The sequence below is a fragment of the Rousettus aegyptiacus genome, unplaced genomic scaffold (genome assembly GCF_014176215.1).
Source record: "Rousettus aegyptiacus isolate mRouAeg1 unplaced genomic scaffold, mRouAeg1.p scaffold_m13_p_1, whole genome shotgun sequence".
NCBI classification, from domain to species: Eukaryota; Metazoa; Chordata; class Mammalia; order Chiroptera; family Pteropodidae; genus Rousettus; species Rousettus aegyptiacus.
In genome coordinates this window covers 119,640,613-119,658,371 of record NW_023416284.1, presented here as the reverse complement: position 1 = coordinate 119,658,371, position 17,759 = coordinate 119,640,613, and the positions used below count along the sequence as shown (strand labels likewise).

The window sequence follows — 17,759 nt, the reverse complement described above, 5'->3', positions numbered from 1 at the left end:
CCGAAACATATGAAATGTCTCTGTTAGGACTTTGTCACTTTGTATTCCAGAGTCCTAACATTCTGAGACTCCATCAAAATAATTCCCCTGGAATTAATCACAGACACATAGTACAAAATTGCTAGTGGAATAGAAGGAATTGGATTTTTTTAGAGAAGAAGGAAAAAATCCATTTCAAAACAGGAGCCCTCACCCGGTAAGGCAGAGCTGAGTAGGTGCTAAAAATGGTTATTCTGAGTGGCCAGGGACTGCAGCATTTGGGTACCTGCCTGGTCACCATTTCTTATCATTTGTTTAGCAAACTTTTTTTATTATAGTTAGCACAAAACTCACATGTACTGGTATCTGAATTTTGATATGTCAAACTAAAAAAAAAAATCAAATTTATATCAAATTATTTTTCTTATAATACCCTCAAAAACACTTACAAACCTCTCTCTTTCCAAAATTACCAATTATTTCTTCAGCAACATTGCAAAAAGATACTTTTTATATTTTAGACCAAAATTTGTATATAGTCAGTTTGGTTGACTGGGACTAGTCAGTTCAGACCCAAACAATTAGTTCCAGATAAAAACAGTCACATTAGCTCTTTATAGACATCTTTTTAATGTTTTACTTTAAAACAAATAATCTCAGTAAAAGAGAGCAAAGGAAATTACATTTTAATGGTAGCTTGAAATGGATATGTTATTCCTGATTTATTTGTTTTCAGGAAACAGACAATTGCATTGTTATACATGACTTTTAGAACTGCTCACTTAAATGCACATAATTATATAAATTAAGTTTCTCTTACAAAAACATAACCAAGTCATCTTAAGGCAAAAAAAATATCAGCTTCTGGGGGAGATAAGGTAATATTTATGATATTTTCTTAAGCGACCCGTTAATTTAGTTACCCAGGTTTCATCATTTCTTACAGTTTTGCTTTGCAAATGGATGTGAGAATTAGCCACTTTGTGCCTGATTTCCTCCTATTAGATTTGTTTAACTTGCAAATTAAGAATGTTCAGAATCACTGGGTCAATGGGAGGTGAGAAAGGCACCTTAGAACAAGAGATAAAAACTTAAAAACTCAATAAAGTATCTTTAAACAAAACTTGCTATCTATCGATATTAATTTAGTTGAACACAATGCAAACGTTTAGATCAGACATAACAACATTTTTTCGTTAACCTCATACAAGGGATGTTTGCAATTAAGTATTAGCTCGATTAACCCTGCACATTGAAGAAGGCAGACAAATTTGAACTGAGAAAGCACATGGCTACTCAGCGCTCAGCTAAACTGTGCTTCAAGACACCATTTGGGATTGACCAATGGGACCTTGCTAAGTGTAAATGGGAGACCCCTCTCAACTCCACAGAGAGTAACACAACAGTTGAACCCTATGGTTTTCACAGAATACAACTATCTTTTAACATTCAGGAGTTTTTGTGCTCGAGTAAGATAGACACAAAAGGGCCATGGCTTCAATGCATAAATTTTTCACAACATGGTTTATCACATTTTTCTATGATTAAGACCTCAGTGATGCTTATAGATTTTGTTTCTGAATCTTCTGTCTTCAGCAATTCTGGGTAAACTCTACTGTGTTTGAGGCCTAATGAGGCCCAAGGAAGGGACCCCAATACATTCAGAATTCCTGCTGCCAGTGGGGTTCGATCCAGGACAGAGTATGTCCAAGAATCAGTGCTCCCTGAAAGTTGCTGCCTCCATCCTCTACCTCCAAGTGCATGGCAGGTGTCTGGCTTTAGGTCAGTGGAGGCGTGTATGTGCGTGTGTGTGTGCGTGTGCGTGTGCAACCTCCTCTGGAGGGTGTATCACAACTTCAGGTTGAGTGGAGAGGTGGGTAGATTAAAAAAATCACATTTAATAATTTATTCAGAATCTGTTTCAAGATGAAAATACTTGCTTTAAAAGCTTGATACATTTTTTTTTTAACTAGAGTGTAAAATTTAGACTCTATTTCCTGTGTGTCTCCAGCAGCCAAGAATATCCTGAATGGTACACTCCAGGGGAGTACGCTAGAATTCAGGGGTGTTTGAGAAGAGAGAGCTTTCAAAATTTCGGTGTCCATCAAAAGGGACAAGGATTTTAAAAGATTGAGAAGTGCATTTTAGGTAGAGTAGAGAAGTGGTTTACTTGGGGACAGAGGCTGGTTAAGGCCTGGTGAAGTTCAGAAGTTAAATAGTGACAGAGAATTGACAAGCAGTTAATGGAGAAGAAAGGTAAAGAGAGTCGAGGATGGAGAAAGCTGGTTGAGGAAGAGAGCTAGGAAGGACTGGTGGATTTCAGGGCTTCCTCCCACCTTTGGGTACCCCATTGATATCCCTGCTCATTCTGTACTGCTGGAGAAGTTTGTCTGGAGGCACTTCTTGCCTTTTGAAGGCCATTACCTTGGCTGAAGTTCTGCCCGTCTGAGATCACTAGACTGGTTTCTAACAAGCAGTCAGCATTGCTTGCTTTCTGGTCAATACGTTTTTCATTTTGTTTCTCTTGGGCTTTTTGCTGTCACACTGAATGATAAAGTGTTTTGATCTGCAGACCTTACCAGTGCTACTTGACTTTCAACAGTAAACATTTATACCAGGAAACTGAACCGATAATTTCAGATTTGGGGCAACATTCTTGGAAAGAACAGCAAATGTTCACTATGGTATAAAAGGTGAAGGAGGTTTAGTTTTAGCCTTTCATATGCAAAATGTATTCCATAATAGCAAAAAATATTCAGGGCATATTAAAAAATAAATACCTTGCAAAATTCTCTGTTTACATATAAGAATAAGATGTTTAGGCAGTTGAATTCCTTACCAGTATTCATTTTCTGAAAAATCGAGTTCTTTTATTTTGGTTTGTTTCTGTCCTTCTCCTTGCCCTTTGAGGGGAGGTTGTTTTCTTGAACTTCGCTCACTTCCCGGTGTCGTGCCTGGGTTCTTCCCCAGCCTTTTCCCATCTCAGTCTCATTCACATGTCTCAATCCCTGGGATCTTGCCTGTGTATCAGCTTAGTGGGAATAGCTCCTAACACTTCCCCTTTATGTGGGCGGTACTGGCAAGCCTGAGATCAGCCCGGTCACACTGGCCATTCTATTGATCGGTATTTCATTTGCTTGTGTAGAAGTTGACCACTTAGAAAGTTGATCCAGCCATTAGGGAATATGTTTCCATGAAGTCAAATGTGTCAAATAGTCAGTCTATTTGCCCCACTGGCCCTGAATTTCACGCTTTGCACATTTTCTAGTTGAAGAACATTCTCGTCATAAAGAACAACAACATGAAAATGATGTGCAAAATTGCTTGCCACAGCGTTAAATCACCAAAAGCATACAAATCGACATTCACATTACATTAATAATAACATGACTGAATAGGAATGGGTTGGTAAATATATCTTGAAATAAGCAGCCATTTCTATTATTCCCAAATTCTGCTTTACTTGTTACCTTGTTAGCAGCTGTTGTTAATAACCATTGTGTTTAAATATACATCATGGCCTCATTTTGAAAATGTATTTTGCATTTAATCGCAAAGCAGAAATGGCTGAAATTTGAAGGTGTTTACTCCCATAATTTCAAAACACAGAATCAAATCTTCTAAATGACCTAATTTTCATACACCCCACAGCGTTAGCAGCGTTCGATTCCTCAGGATTTTTAACTCAAGGTACGTTACTAAATGAGTGGGTTAATGTTGATGTACCTTGGAATTTCAGCCATCCCTAAACATGCATTTTCATGCAATTAAAAGATAATGGGCTTATAAACCACCTTTCATGTTCTTCCTGATTCTTGCAAATTCAATTTTAGAAGGGCTTTCAAAATAGTTCATGCAATGATATGTATGGCTAAAGGAACTGCTATGCTTAGAAAGAAAACGAGAAACTTATTTCAGTTTGACATGAGGCAAGCTGAGGGCATCCGTACTTTCTCCGGCCTTACAAATGCTCTGAGATGATCGCGATCTTCCAGTCCTTAGAGAGTCTGACGCCAAAGCAGTTTCCCTGGCCGGCTGCGGCAGAGCATCAAAAGCGTCTGTCTCAGTCTCTTCCGGACCCGCCTCTTCGTCAGTTATAAACAATTTGGATTCCCTCCATTTGGGATAAAAATCTTGGCTGCCTCTGGAGCCACTTGACTCGCTCCCTGAAAGCTGTATATTCAGTTCCTCTGTCGACCTGATCAAGTTTTGTACAGACAAAGATTTGCCCAAGTCCTTGGGCCCCACGGGGTGGACTGACAACAGAGTTTCTCCTCCCATGTCAAAGCTTTTCCTCAAAGAACGGTCCTTGGTCAGATTCGACTGTGCAACCTGAACATTTTCCTTGGAAGCAACAAGGCAGGTGGTGACATCTGAAATGCTTTCCTGTAAGCCTGGGGGGTTTGGGTGCAGGGTCTCTGGCCTGGGCAGATGCTTGATGGCTGGGAGGGGAGGCGGGATCTGTAAAGTTGTTGGGGCTGCCGGCTTAGGTGCCGCGTTTATTTGGTTTGCAATATTGTTGGTGGCTGCCACTGCAGAGCCATCACTTTGACTCATTGGCACCTGTGTTGTTTGACTGTGCATAGTAGGGCTAAGCGCGTAGAAAGTCTGAGCGCTGAACTCATTTGGCGTCAGAATGAACTGCAGGCCACGAGAGATGTTGGCACTAGCTGATCTGGTTAAGCAGCCACTGTTCTGTGCAGAACTGGACAGGTCCTTGCTGTCAACGGGGCTTTGATAGTCAGATGTCTGTTCACATTCGAAAGGTGGGATCTGGAATGAGGCCAAAGTGAGGGCTGAAGCAGAGCCTTTCCGGAGAACCTGTTGATATATGTCTAGTAGGCAGTCCAGCTTGGATTCAATGGACTGTACCTAAAAATGGGGGAAATGATTACAGATGAGTATAACCTGTTATTAAGAATGGGCCTCCTGTCTAGGATTAAAAAATGAAGCCGAGGTGTGCCGATATAGTTAAATATTGAGTGTAAAGTATAATACAGTCCCGACACTTAGCGCTGTTTTAGAGAGTGACGTCTAGCAATGGTGGGGCCAAAGGAGGACTTGAGAGGAGAGAGATGCTTTGGCTTCTGCTTAATCTCCATTGGCACCTCTCTCCCAAGTCTTTAAAATGGACAATTGATGTTCTCAAGAAATATAAGCACTTTATACAAATGCAACTCCGACTCCTCAGCCTAGTCACTTTGCCTTTCCTAAGCCTCTTCTGTGAAGACATTCTGGAACTGTACTGCAGAGTAGTAAGGAACTTATTCTGTAATAAAAACAAGACCTTAAATATCAGTCTAGGTAAACTTAAAAATAAAGGTATATAATGCTTCAGAATTAATACCTAGAATATTTATAACTGAACTGGGGGAGCCATTTGATTTCTGGAAAATTTGTATGAGATACAGCCTGAGGGTTAATAAACATTCAAGTTATCATAATAGCAATAATGAGTTTTTTTTCAAAAAAGTAATCTAAAAGACAATGAAAATAACCAAAACACAAATGAAAAACGGATACTTTTAATCTTATTGTTGAAAATATACAGTTGCTACCTGCTTGATGGGATGAAATTTTCTATTCCTTATACGGAAATCCAGGTGTTTTAGAGAACACTTTCTACACACAAAGAAAAATTATTTTCATTCATTCTTTCTTGATTTTATTTCTCTTTAAATATACTAATCACTAAACATATCCAATTGCCTATAAGCAGTTTTGATTTAAAAAAAAAAATTCTGGCTAAAAAGTTAACTAGTGTTTTTGAGTTGTACCTGTTTTTCAACCTTGACCACCCGGCCGAGCATACTGAGATCATCTGTGGTCTCATGTTCTGCCGTTATTTTCTCTCGGCTCTTCTTATCTGATGTGATTTGCCCTTTTCCAAGAATTTGATCAACACTATCAGAGAAAGAGGAGATATGATGTGAGTGCTAAAGATGGAGGTTGCCTTAGGCCAGAATGAAATGTTTTGAAAAGAAAAATTAAATACAATTATCTTTAATTTATGGAAGAAGAAGTAAAATGAACTTGTTTCAGTTGATGTGCTTATTTTCTTAACATGAGAATTACACGAGATTAATTTTTTTCATTATTCTGGTCCATGATGAAATCATTTATGGGTGATCTTCTAAAGGAAAAATTATCTTAAGCTACAAAGCAATTTGTCTGTTTCCATCTCTGACCAAGTATTTCCTGAATTCAACTACTTAAAGTATAACAAAATCATAATTATGATTATTTGATGTTAATAGACTAGATTATTCAATGAACACTTATTGTATATCTAATATGTGGGAGATAAGCAGATAAGAAAGCTATTGGAATTCCATTTGGAGAATATATTCTACATAAGCTAGAAACTCAGGATTTGTTCTGCAAATTCTGTAGCGGTTGATTTTATGAAAACTGTGAGAGCCACAGATAGTTCTATTACAGGACTTGGAAGACTGTTACCATATATGAGGCTGGAACATGACCACAGGATGAATTGAAATAATTTCCAAGGATACTTGATCAACCTAAATGGGAATTACAATACTTTCTTCTTTTTTTTTTTTTTTTTTTTTTTTTTTTTTTTTTTTTTTTTTTTTTTTTTTTTTTGTTTACAACTGAATTATCAAGACTACTGACTCAACTTTCCGATTTACTTTCTCTGCATAGAAATACAGGTAGTGTCTACCTTTGGTCATGACATCTAATCTATTAAATTGCAAGCTCAAAAGAACAGAGGTCATAATTTTATTAATGTTTGAATGTCCACAATGTCTGGCACATATTATAGGCTCAATAATTATCTGCTAACTTAATGAATGAATAAACAAATTGTGATTTTTAAAAAATAATTGATGAACAGATGTTTTACTAAAGGCCTAGTATATGCCTCACCCTGAGATAAGTGGGCTTATAAATGAACGTTTCAGACTTAGTCCTTGTATTTTAAGAATTGTTCAATCACGAATGCTGGTAATTTATACCTGATAGTGAAGCAAGATTCTTAAAAAACTGAATCTACTAAATAATTTGGCTTTCAGATAACATAATCAAATACATATAGTTGGAATAACATGTTGAACTCATTTCTTTTAATCACTCAATAAGATGTTCACCGGAAAGACAATGTGTCTCTAGCATTGTACAAGACATGGAAGAAGAAAGGCCCACTCTTAATCACAAACCAGGAGAACGAACTTGCAACCAGGAAAGAATACAAGAGCCAACGAGTCATTTCTCAGTCTTAACTCTCTGGTGCAGTATACCAAGACAATAACAAAAACCACAGGAGCAGCAATAATTCAAATGACACTAGAACGCCATTAACATTTATTGTGCAAGCGGTTAACTTGTGTTAGCTCATTCAGTCTTTGTGACAACCCTATGATGCAAGCACTACCAATATCACCATCAGTACAGATGAGGAAACTGAGACACTGTACAGTTGGAGGCTGATAGTACTTGATTTACATCCTTAAATAAAATCTATGTTAAAATCAAAGTCCAGTTGTCCACTAGAAATGCATTAGAAACATGAAATTTAAGGGTTTTCTCTACTACGGAGTTCCTCTGATAGTTTGTATGCCTTTCCTTTTCAACAAATACTATTTTCATTTCTTACCGTGTTTGAAGGCTTTTAATTCTACACAACATGTCGAGATGGCCAGCAGAGTATTGTTCAATGACATCTTTTACATCATATGGGCGTAATGTTTCTTTAAATTTCCGTTTTGCAACATGGAATTTCATTATTCTGTAAGAGTGGTATATTACATATTAATTTTCATAATTTAATTAAAATAAGTCACAAGAATAGCTTACTAGGAAATATAAGAAACTCTGGGAAAAAAAGTCATGCATCAAATTGTTTTAAATGCAACATAAAAGCCTGAGATTACAGAGGACAATTTCAGACTATCTCATGTGAGGCACACCTTGAGAGTAGAAAAATACACTAAAAATGAGACTAAATACTAAGCGTTGTACCTTTTTAATATTCACTAAAACCCTGAATTAAAATCAAAGTCAGAATGCAATTCTACCTTTTCCAAGTGATCTCCAGAAGTCCAAGATATAACATCAAGTGGTTTTCTCTCTTATAAAATATAAAAATTGTTAAAATAGTCTTTTATGTAAGTATATTTATTTTTGAGATGCAAATGTATCTGCAAAACTCTTTTATTCTCTCTAGAGAAATGTACATTTGTATAGATGTACATTTCTGAAACAAAAGTTTCATAAATTATTTTTTGCAGAATACTGCTTAATTAGCTAGCCAAATTCTATTGGTTTCAAACATAACACACTTATAACCAAGCTTGGATGTCTAAGGTTTTTGGAACCAGAAATCTGATTACAATGCTTCTCCAACATGGAACCCATTGTTTTTCATTTGTTTGTTTGTTTGTTTTTTAGAAAAAGTAAATTTATTGAAGTACATTTCAAGAGAGAAATGGGCTACATCAGAGAGGGCTGTATCCTTGTAGATTTGGATCCCATGTTTTAAAACAATATTTTTTCAATAAATTCTATAATGCCATAAATAGCAAAGCTGCCTAAGAACCAGTGACTGTGGTAACTTGATATAATTCCTGAAGAAAGCAAAGAAGCATAACATTTTAATGAGTCTGTGTAGCCTTACTGCAGGTAAATGTTAAGTCTTGGTGCTTTTTTCAACTATTAAATGGCTCATAGACTCCCATTATCGCATTCATGGATCTCAGGCTGGGAATTAGTCAGTGAGGCTCTATGAACCAAAATTTATTGTCCCTTGGCGGAAAGTGAGAAGATTAGGAACAAATGTAGAGTTTAAACAGAAAATACTCATTAGCTATCCTAGGTGATAGACGATTACAAGGAATTCAAATTGTTTTATTTGTTAAAAGGCCCCAAACTCTATCTTGTAATTGTCTTATTAACTTTAAATTAATTGTATCCTAATTATTCCTGAATCATTTATCCATAATACATATTCCTTTTTAAATTGAGGTATAATTGACATGTAACATTATATTAGTTTCAGGTGTGCAAAATAATGACGATATTTGTATATATTATAATATTACCACCACAGTAAGTCTAGTTAATATTTGTCCCCATACACAGTAACCATAAGAATATGGATATCCAAGGATATCAATAATAGTCTTGTTCTTTATCTCTATCACATCTTCTCCGCCAATCTTTATTCAGGTTTGTTTATTTGCAAAGACATTTAAGCAAAGTTATCAGCAGAAAGTAAAGGACATCTATTTTAATTCAAACTCTTAACACTTAGATGGGTAAAAAGGGGAAGTGGATAATAGTCAATATTGTGATAAGTTCGAATAGTGACAAATGATTACTAGAATTAGTGGTGTGATCACACTGTAAGGTATAAAAATGTCAAATTACCTGAAACTAATATAATCAATATAAGATTGTATTCCAGCTATACTTATATATGGAAATGAAAAAAAGGGTTAAGTTTTCTAAGATGGAGATCAAGTAGATTTTCTTTACTGGCTTGTTGTGGGTTGTGAACAAAAACATGAAAGAGATCTGAAGTGAGATATAAGAATTCTAAATCAGGCAGTATGTTTTATAAATGTAGAGGGAATGTTTAAAAGCATAAGTATTTTTGAAATCAATAATTTATTTCAAGGATAGACAGTCATTTTGCCTTTTTTAAGGGCAGACCAAGCATGTGCCAATAGCTCTTGAAGCTGTCTCCTCCTTTCCATCTGCACTACTATAGCCTTAAAAAGAATAAACCTTTCAAAATGCAAAGATGACCATCCATATTACTGTAACCTCTCCCTCCAACAGCCTTCATTGGTTTTCCATGGTGCCTATTGGGTAAACATCAAATACCTTAGCATATCCTATAAGGCTGTTTATGGACTGGCCTCTATCTACCTTCTCGCCTTATCCCCTCCCACTTCCTTGGAACTTGAGGTTCCAAAAACAATAAAATATCTGTGGGTCCACAAAACATCATTCAATTATTTGCACATGCTATTTCCTCTTTCTGAAATCCTATGATGATATCTTTAAAACTCAGCTCTAAAGTCACTTCTTTTATAGAAATTTCTGTGATTCTTCAAAGCAGTTATCACTTGTCTATCAACCTCTATTTTAGTACCTAATGGAACACATCGTAATTATTTGCTTACATATCAGCCTCCTCCACCAGACTGTAGGAAGACCTCGAATGCAGGCTTAATGTCTTTTCCCCTCGATAATCCAACACTTGGCACAGAGTTCAATCAACAAAAGAGGTTTGTTTGTCTAGAAGCTCTACCAAGGAGACTGGGTGGGCACCTGGAGAGGGAAGAGGGTAACCGAGGCAAGAGCTCCTGCCTTCTCTTTCTCCAGGTGATCATCTCTATTCATTCCTCAGTACGCAGCCTGTACTCCAGCCCTTCAGGATTGTCTTGTCGCCAAAAGTGCTCATTTCTCAGGATTCTGCCTTTGCACCGTACCTAAAATGCTAACTGTTCTGGGTTCAGTTCGAGCATTGACTTCTCTAGGAAATCTTTCCTGACCTCTCCTCCGGGGGTAGATGGTCTTGCTCCGTGCTCTCAAATGCGCTGTCAGGTAGCTAAATCTGTGGCATTCATCTCACCCATTGTTTTACTGATGTTAGAGACTGTGGTTTTTACTCTAGCATCCCCTGGCAATGATTCAAGATTCAATAAATGCTGACTGAAGAAATGAATGAGGATCATCTACTCTTTAGTTGTTCAAAGTGTATTGTGTTTGTGCTGAGGCAGAGATCTTCTAAAAAGAATGCCTTTGAATAGATTTGAGGTCTTCAGGCACATTTTGGGGACAGCATAAGCTTTTGCCTCTTTTCTATGAATATGAAAAACTTTCAAAAGTAAAAGAAGTATTTATTCATTAATAGTTAGGACCCTGCCTGGTTTAGAAAAGAATTGTTTAAATAGAATTGCTTCTGAAAATCATAAAAATATAATATTTTTTTCCTTAGATAGCCAATATAATTAGCATCTCACAAGCAATTAAATCACCACAATAAGTTGTTATTATGAGGAAAGAGAAAGACGAAAACATTGAAAGTCAAGGAATAAATCATACTGTGACCCAATAAGTGCCAAATGTGAAGAAAGAGCTAATGGCAAAATGGAACTGTTCAGGGTGAGGAGGGGGAAGAGTTTGAATGGATAGTAATTACGTTGGCCGAATAAATTTCACAGTATCATAGGACCATCAAGAAAATAGAGATGAAAATAAGTGGCTAAAGTCTAAAAAGAGTGAAACCTCAGTTTTTTGTTCCTAGGAGACTATTCTAAGTGCTTCCAACAGTCATGTCTGTCTAAGGGATAGTGGATGTGAGGTGCACTATCTGGGGTTTCTGACCATTTTAGCCATTATAAGATGATCCTTTTTGAGGGAAGACCCTTGGTCATCAGAATCAGGTGATTCGAAATGTGTATATCATTCAAAAATCTAAGCCTCCCTTCCTCTACCCAATCCCCTCACACTTCTCCAGGGACTGGACGTGATTTTTATGGTAGAAATCAGAAGGCAGAGAGCAGAAAACCTGAGAGAACAAGCTAAGCCCGAGAAAGCACCTCCGACTTGTTAGTCTTGTCATCCTCATTCCCTGCAGCATTTCCCCATTTCCCTGGCTGTCATCGGGATGTCTAAAACTGCTTCTGTCTCTACAATGCAGTGAGCTTGACATGAGAGCGCAGTTTCCATCTACTGGACACAGAGCTGGATAGTGGGGATGTGAAGATGAGCAAGACACAGATCTTCTCAAGGAAGCTCAACTTAATGTCGATTGGGTCTCCAGTAGTGATGACTCTGCCGGATGGCTGGCGCTATGTTAAGCACTTTACCTGCATTATGCCAACTCAAAACTCTTAAGAATTTCCTACCTTTGATATTTGGTTCCAGTGAAAGCTCAGGAAGATGAGTAACTTGTTCAAGGTCACATGACTAGTAAGAAGCAGGTTATTACTGACGCCAAGGCCTGTATTTTTACCATTCCACTAAACTAGCCTCACAGAGCGGGTCACGGCAGGTAGCCTATTAAAGGTTAAGGAGAACGTCTAGGCTGTCTACTCGTCTGATCTCCTACTGTTTCCTGTACTTTCTGACACTCTTTGCACAAGTAAGTCCAAGGCCACATTAGTCTATTCAACCCAACTCCATCTCTGTTTTCCCAAAGGGGATCTCATGCTTGGAATGTGTGCTGCCCTTCAAATTAGCCACTTCCATTCTCTCAAAGGGCCCTCTCCAGGATCCAGTCCATGGCTAATGTGCTTCCTTACCTCCGATAATTATAATGTTTTCTAATACTAGGAGCCTTTTGCTTACTGTACCCCAGTTGTAGGATGTACATATCAATCTCATTGTAGTCATCAGTTTGCTTAGCAGTGTATATTTCCCAGCCACTAGCTACAACTGCACAATGAGCTTTTGTGAACAGAAGGAGCCAGTAGGCCATTTCCTGGTTATTTCCAGGAAGAAATGAGGTCCCAAGTCCAATAATTCTCAATTTCAGGAAACATATGAGGGTGCCAACATTGAAGAAAATGTTCAAAGTAGCTGTGACACTATGCATTTGAAATGTCTTTCAATTTTTTGATTTTTGTTCTCTTTAAGATCATTGAATTTCAGATACTAAGACTTTTAATCACAAAGTGATGAGGAGAAAGGAGAACTGGGAGTTAGGGGCATCCTGGCTTGGCAGGTGGAAAAGGAAAAGCTGATTTTCCATCTTGGTTCTTGCATAGGCTGAATGTTATGGATCTCCACTCTCCAAACGCAGCCGGGCATACATCCAGAGCAACTCATAGTCTAGACAAGGGGCTGAAAGCGTTTTCTGTAAAGGGCCAGATAGTAAATATTTTATGCTTTATGGGTCGTATGGTCTCTGTTGAAACCACTCAACTCTGCATCGTAGCATGGGAGCAACCACAGACCACACACGCACCAATGAGGGTAGATCTGTTCCAATAAAAACTATTTATAGAAACAAGCATCGGGTTGGCTTTTGGCCCCCAATGTAGCTTGCCAACCCCTGTTCTAGATAAGAGCCATGAGGAAATGCTTTGAAGCCAGGAATAAACTAAAGCCTGTGAACTGGCCTGGGAAAAAGAGGCAGAAGACCTTGCTGGCCTCTTCCATGCTTATAAAAGAAGTTTAATATAAGCTATGTATTGCCTGGTAGAAAGGAATGTTTGAGTAAATCATTTTAAAGTAAAATTAGGGCCTTTAGATACATTTAATGATCAAGATGATGATAATGTCAGGCAGTACTTTATAGTATAACCCATAAGAAGAGTACTATTTGTCATCTCCATTTTGCAGATAAGAAGACTGAAGCACTTGCCTGAGTTTAAATGGTTAGTAAGTATAGGACTGGGATTTGAATCAGTCTGGCTCCAGTGACGAGCTCTTAATCATGATGTTCTACTATTGTCTTAATATTAAGGTACTATTTTAACACCAAATCATGACAACAGAAAAGATACTTGGATATGAAACAGCTCTTTTTACTCATTTGTGCTTCGCTCGTAATAGGTACTCAATAAAATTTTGCTAAGTGAATGGCTTATTCTTACTGGTGTTGTTGGAAGGTCCTTTGGAGGAATGATAAAATGCTGAGGAGTAAGTTACACTCTCATTGGCTTCTTCTCTTTATGAGGATAATGTGTATCACTGGAGCTAATGCAAGCAGCAAGAGCAAAAAGCCCTAAAGCCAGCCTCTCTGATGTGGTCCGGGAACTAGAAGGCTAGGAGTTTGTAAGAGAAGGCAAGCTATTGCACAAAGCTGACATACCTGAGTACTACCACTAGAGGGAGGAAAAGATTCATGACAAACCTAAACTGGCAACTGGTCTTAAAACTGCTTATACAATTTTCTGAGCATGAAAAAATAACTACGGCAAAGTTAAACGCTGGGTGGAATATATCTATATATACACCCAAACACATGTGCACTTATAAGGAAATGTAGGTGCATTTGTTGTGCTGCCATGAGTTATAAAATCTTGCAAAAGTCTTGTTCCAGCCCTCTAAATCAGGGTAAAAACATTGCACATGAATATGCAAAGATAAGAATGATTAGAAACAGAAGTGGCAGTGACTGTTGCCGCCACCAAACAGATGGACGGGCCCGGCCAGCAGCCAAACCATGTGCAGGGTGGAGAGGGCTCAGCCGACTGTGAACTGAAGAGGCAGATTGATTGACTATAAAGACAGCAGTTCTTGTCAAGCTTGGCTGCTCATTGGAATCAGACACGGAGTTTAAAAAATGCTGATGCCTGGGTCGCACATTCAGAAATTCTGTTTTAATGGATCCAGGGTGTGGTCCGGAGATTTTATAAAACTCTAGGTGATTCTAAAGTGCAGCTCAGATTGAGAACTACTGAAATGGAGGTGGGATTGGGGTGGTGGTGGAGGTAGAACAATCTCTGTACTCCCTGCCTCCATGCAAAGAAGTGACGGTGGGTTTTGCATAAGTCTTTTAAGTCACACAAATCATACCCATTAGGCAAAGTGTCAGTGTGGCTTGTTGTCAGGCCTCCAATCAGAACCCAAATGCTTTCTGGGCCCTCTCGCCGGAGTCAGGCCTGAAGTTTGCATGCAAGAATTAGTTAAGATCAATTAGTGTTTCAAAGGGCTACCTTGGAAGTGAAGGAGAGTGCCAGGTGACTGACTGATTCATTCTTTCAATAAATATTTATCGAGCACCTCCTAGGTGTGCTGGCCACTGTGCTAGGCATTGAGGTGCATTGACTGATGAAAAGGAGCTGGCAGAGTTGAATAGGCCTCCAATGATCACTTGGTTACAGTCTCTTTCTCTCTGTAGTCCTGGTGGAAGGCAACAGTCCTGCACTGGGAGCTCTTATAAGATTCGAGAGTCTGATTCCTCACAGCCTGGAGCTTTTTAGATGAGATCAGTGCCACCACTTCCCCAAATAATGCCAAAGGTGTGCCTGCCGAGTGGGACTCAAGAGTTCATTCATTCATTCATTCATTCACTCACCCATCAGACATTTATTGAATGCCTGCCAAGAGCCAGGCCCTGTGCTAGATGCCGTGGATACATCAATGAAGAAACATACCCTGCTGCTTGAGCACTCCAGTTGTGTGGGGCAGACAGACAAGCAGGCAGTCATAATCCACTCAGTGAATGAAAGTTGGTGAGAAGCACAGGCTAATGCGGGTGTGCAGAAGAGAAGGGTTTACCCTCGGTTGGTAGAGGTGATAGGAAACAATTGCTGGAGGAGATGACAGTCCTTTACCCACTTTGCTCCCCAACCTCTGCAGTATATTACCAAATTCCTCCATCTCCAGAAATGGGCCCATTATATTCCTAGATCTTATATTTTTGGAGTGGATGTGTATTTCTCTTCTTGACCCCTCTTTGACTTTATGCTGGCTACTTGAGTTGATTTACAATACTGACGTGCATTCCATATCCCCTTCCTTCCTAGTTTGGAAAACTATCCCTTGATTTCTGACTCTCTGTGAGAAACATAGCCACTATTTGCCTTGAAAGCAAGAATCCCAGGGCTCATTCATGAGGTGACCCAGAGCTCTGATCACTGAATCTCTTCCAAGGTAGCCTTCTCTCACCTTTTAGAGATTGGACAAAGTATAGTGTTGATTGTGGGGGCAAATTCAGCAGACAGCTAGGCCTATGGAAGTTGATACTTTGGATCACTATTGAAGGTATATGCATTACTTGTTTGGATGATTTATTAATGCTATTTTCCTATCAATACAGAAACATGATTCAATAATACAGATTGCACTTGTGTATACAATTGACCCTTGAACAACATGCTTAGGCCCACTCATACACATAAATACTGCAAATGTATTTTCCTTATGATTTTCTTAATAATGTTTTTTCTATAGCTTACTTTATTGTAAGAATATGGTATGTAATGCATATAACGTACAAAACATGGATTAATTGATTGTATATGTTATCAGTAAGGCTTCCTCTGGTCAAGTAGGCTATTTGCAGTAAAGTTTTTGGGGTGTCATAAGTTATATGCAGATTTTCGGCTGCATAGGGGCAGGGGTTTGCACCTCTAATCTCCATGTTGTTCAAGGGTCAAATATATAGTATTTAGAATTTGAAAACCCTTCAGAGTTGGTTATAGAGATATATATCCAAGACTGCTCCACCCTTCTTTCATCTCGGATTGGGCTCCGAGTCAGTGACTAGGGAACCCCAGGAGTTTCTGGATATACCGAACTGTCTCATTTTTCTTACTTTCAACTCTTCATAGGGACATGTAAATTAACTCCATTTGTATATAGTCCAATGCAGGGGTGAGCAGATACTTCACTTGGCTGACTGAGGAATCAGGAAAGTTCTGTGCCACACTGTTTTCACCACTGGGAGTGGGGTATTTTTCTAATGCTTGTCATTATTGTGGCTCATATTCAGGAGCTAGCACACTTTCCTGTACATTTCATTAGGTTTTCTTTTAAAGAATTAGGGTAAAGAATAAAACCCAAGTGATAACTTTTGGATCCAAGCAAGTCTGCAAATGGTGACTTTTCTCTCGGGATTTTGTGAACGCTGATTTAGTACCTAAATTTGAGAATTTTATTTTCCTAGGAGTATAAAAGCCTAGTAACAAGTAAATAAATACATGCCCACACATGCTGATTGCTCTTAAGTATTTTCAGTCACAGCAATGAATAGGAGATTCAGTTTAAATTACAACCAAATATAAAATTAAAAATTAGATGCTGCAAAGTAAGTTCATCTTTAGAGAAAACACTAGTTTTATGCAGCCTCAGAGCCAAATGTGGCCATGATTATCTTCGGAATAGAAACAAACAAAAAGAATATTCCAGGGAATATATTAGCCGATTTTAAAAATATGTGCTAAATGATCTATGAAATGTTCTTCCAGCAGTGTTTTTTACTGTAACAAGTCGTAGCCTTGGTTGTCAAGAACGCCTTACTGGTGACTTGCAAACAAAGACTCCTCACCTCTGCTGAAATAGCAGAAATGCCATCAGCACAATTAAGAGCTGGTGATGATTAAACAGCTTGTAGATTTAGCAAAAACCTGCAATGGCAAACACATGCCTCTTCTTCTCTATTTGTGGAATAGTCTTGTCTGAAATACGAAGTGAGATCTAAGAAAAATTCAGAGTTGAAATGCATTTTAGGGAATGGTCAAGAGCATGGTCCCATCCTTGCCTTTCAGAATAGGAAGGATACAAGGGCGAGAAAATGGGAAAACCTCATCACTTATTCCAGGGTTACACCGAGGACTGATTTGCATAACCCACCTCCGAAACGCTGACATGTCAGCAGCAGTTCTTCTCTTCGAGGATCAGATCTGAGCAATTTAGAAGAGCTGATGAGTCTTTGCTAGTTATAAAAGAATTCTTGACACCTCATCTATGTTTCTATTAGAGTGCAAGATTCTGATAGATTGTTTTTAAAAGTACTCTGTTCATGCTCTGACTCCAAATTTTTTTGCCTCTGCTGAATTTTTCTCCAAAGTCACTGGTGACTTCCATGTTGCCACTTTTGAAGGACCTTCTCACGCTTTATAGTTTTGACCCCTAAGCGACATTTACACAGTTGACCACTGCCTCCTGCTCGAAACACTCCTCTGGCTTCACTTCCATCACGCTCTCCTGGTTTCCACCTGTGTGGCTGCTTCGAGTCTGTCTCCATTGGAGCCTTCTTCCTCTTGCTGCTCCTTACATGTTTGTGAGCCTCAGCTTCTGTGCTGAGCACCCTCTCTTCTTTACTCCCACACTCTCCCTGGGGTGACATTTCC

At 38.5% G+C, this 17,759-nt stretch overlaps 1 protein-coding gene across 2 annotated transcripts in view; it reads right to left on the bottom strand.

The window, feature by feature from the left end:
• Window positions 1–569: 569 nt before the first annotated feature.
• KCNQ5 (potassium voltage-gated channel subfamily Q member 5) overlaps window positions 570–17,759 on the bottom strand; it is a 447,247-nt gene continuing 430,057 nt past the window's right edge. For both annotated transcript variants that reach the window (XM_036219415.1, XM_036219426.1), the window contains 3 exons: window positions 7,598–7,729; window positions 5,757–5,883; window positions 570–4,851 (listed from right to left, as the gene is read on the bottom strand). In XM_036219415.1, the coding sequence (XP_036075308.1) occupies window positions 3,889–4,851; window positions 5,757–5,883; window positions 7,598–7,729 (1,222 nt within the window). In that variant the 3' untranslated portion in view covers window positions 570–3,888. The remainder of the gene's footprint in view (window positions 4,852–5,756; window positions 5,884–7,597; window positions 7,730–17,759) is intronic.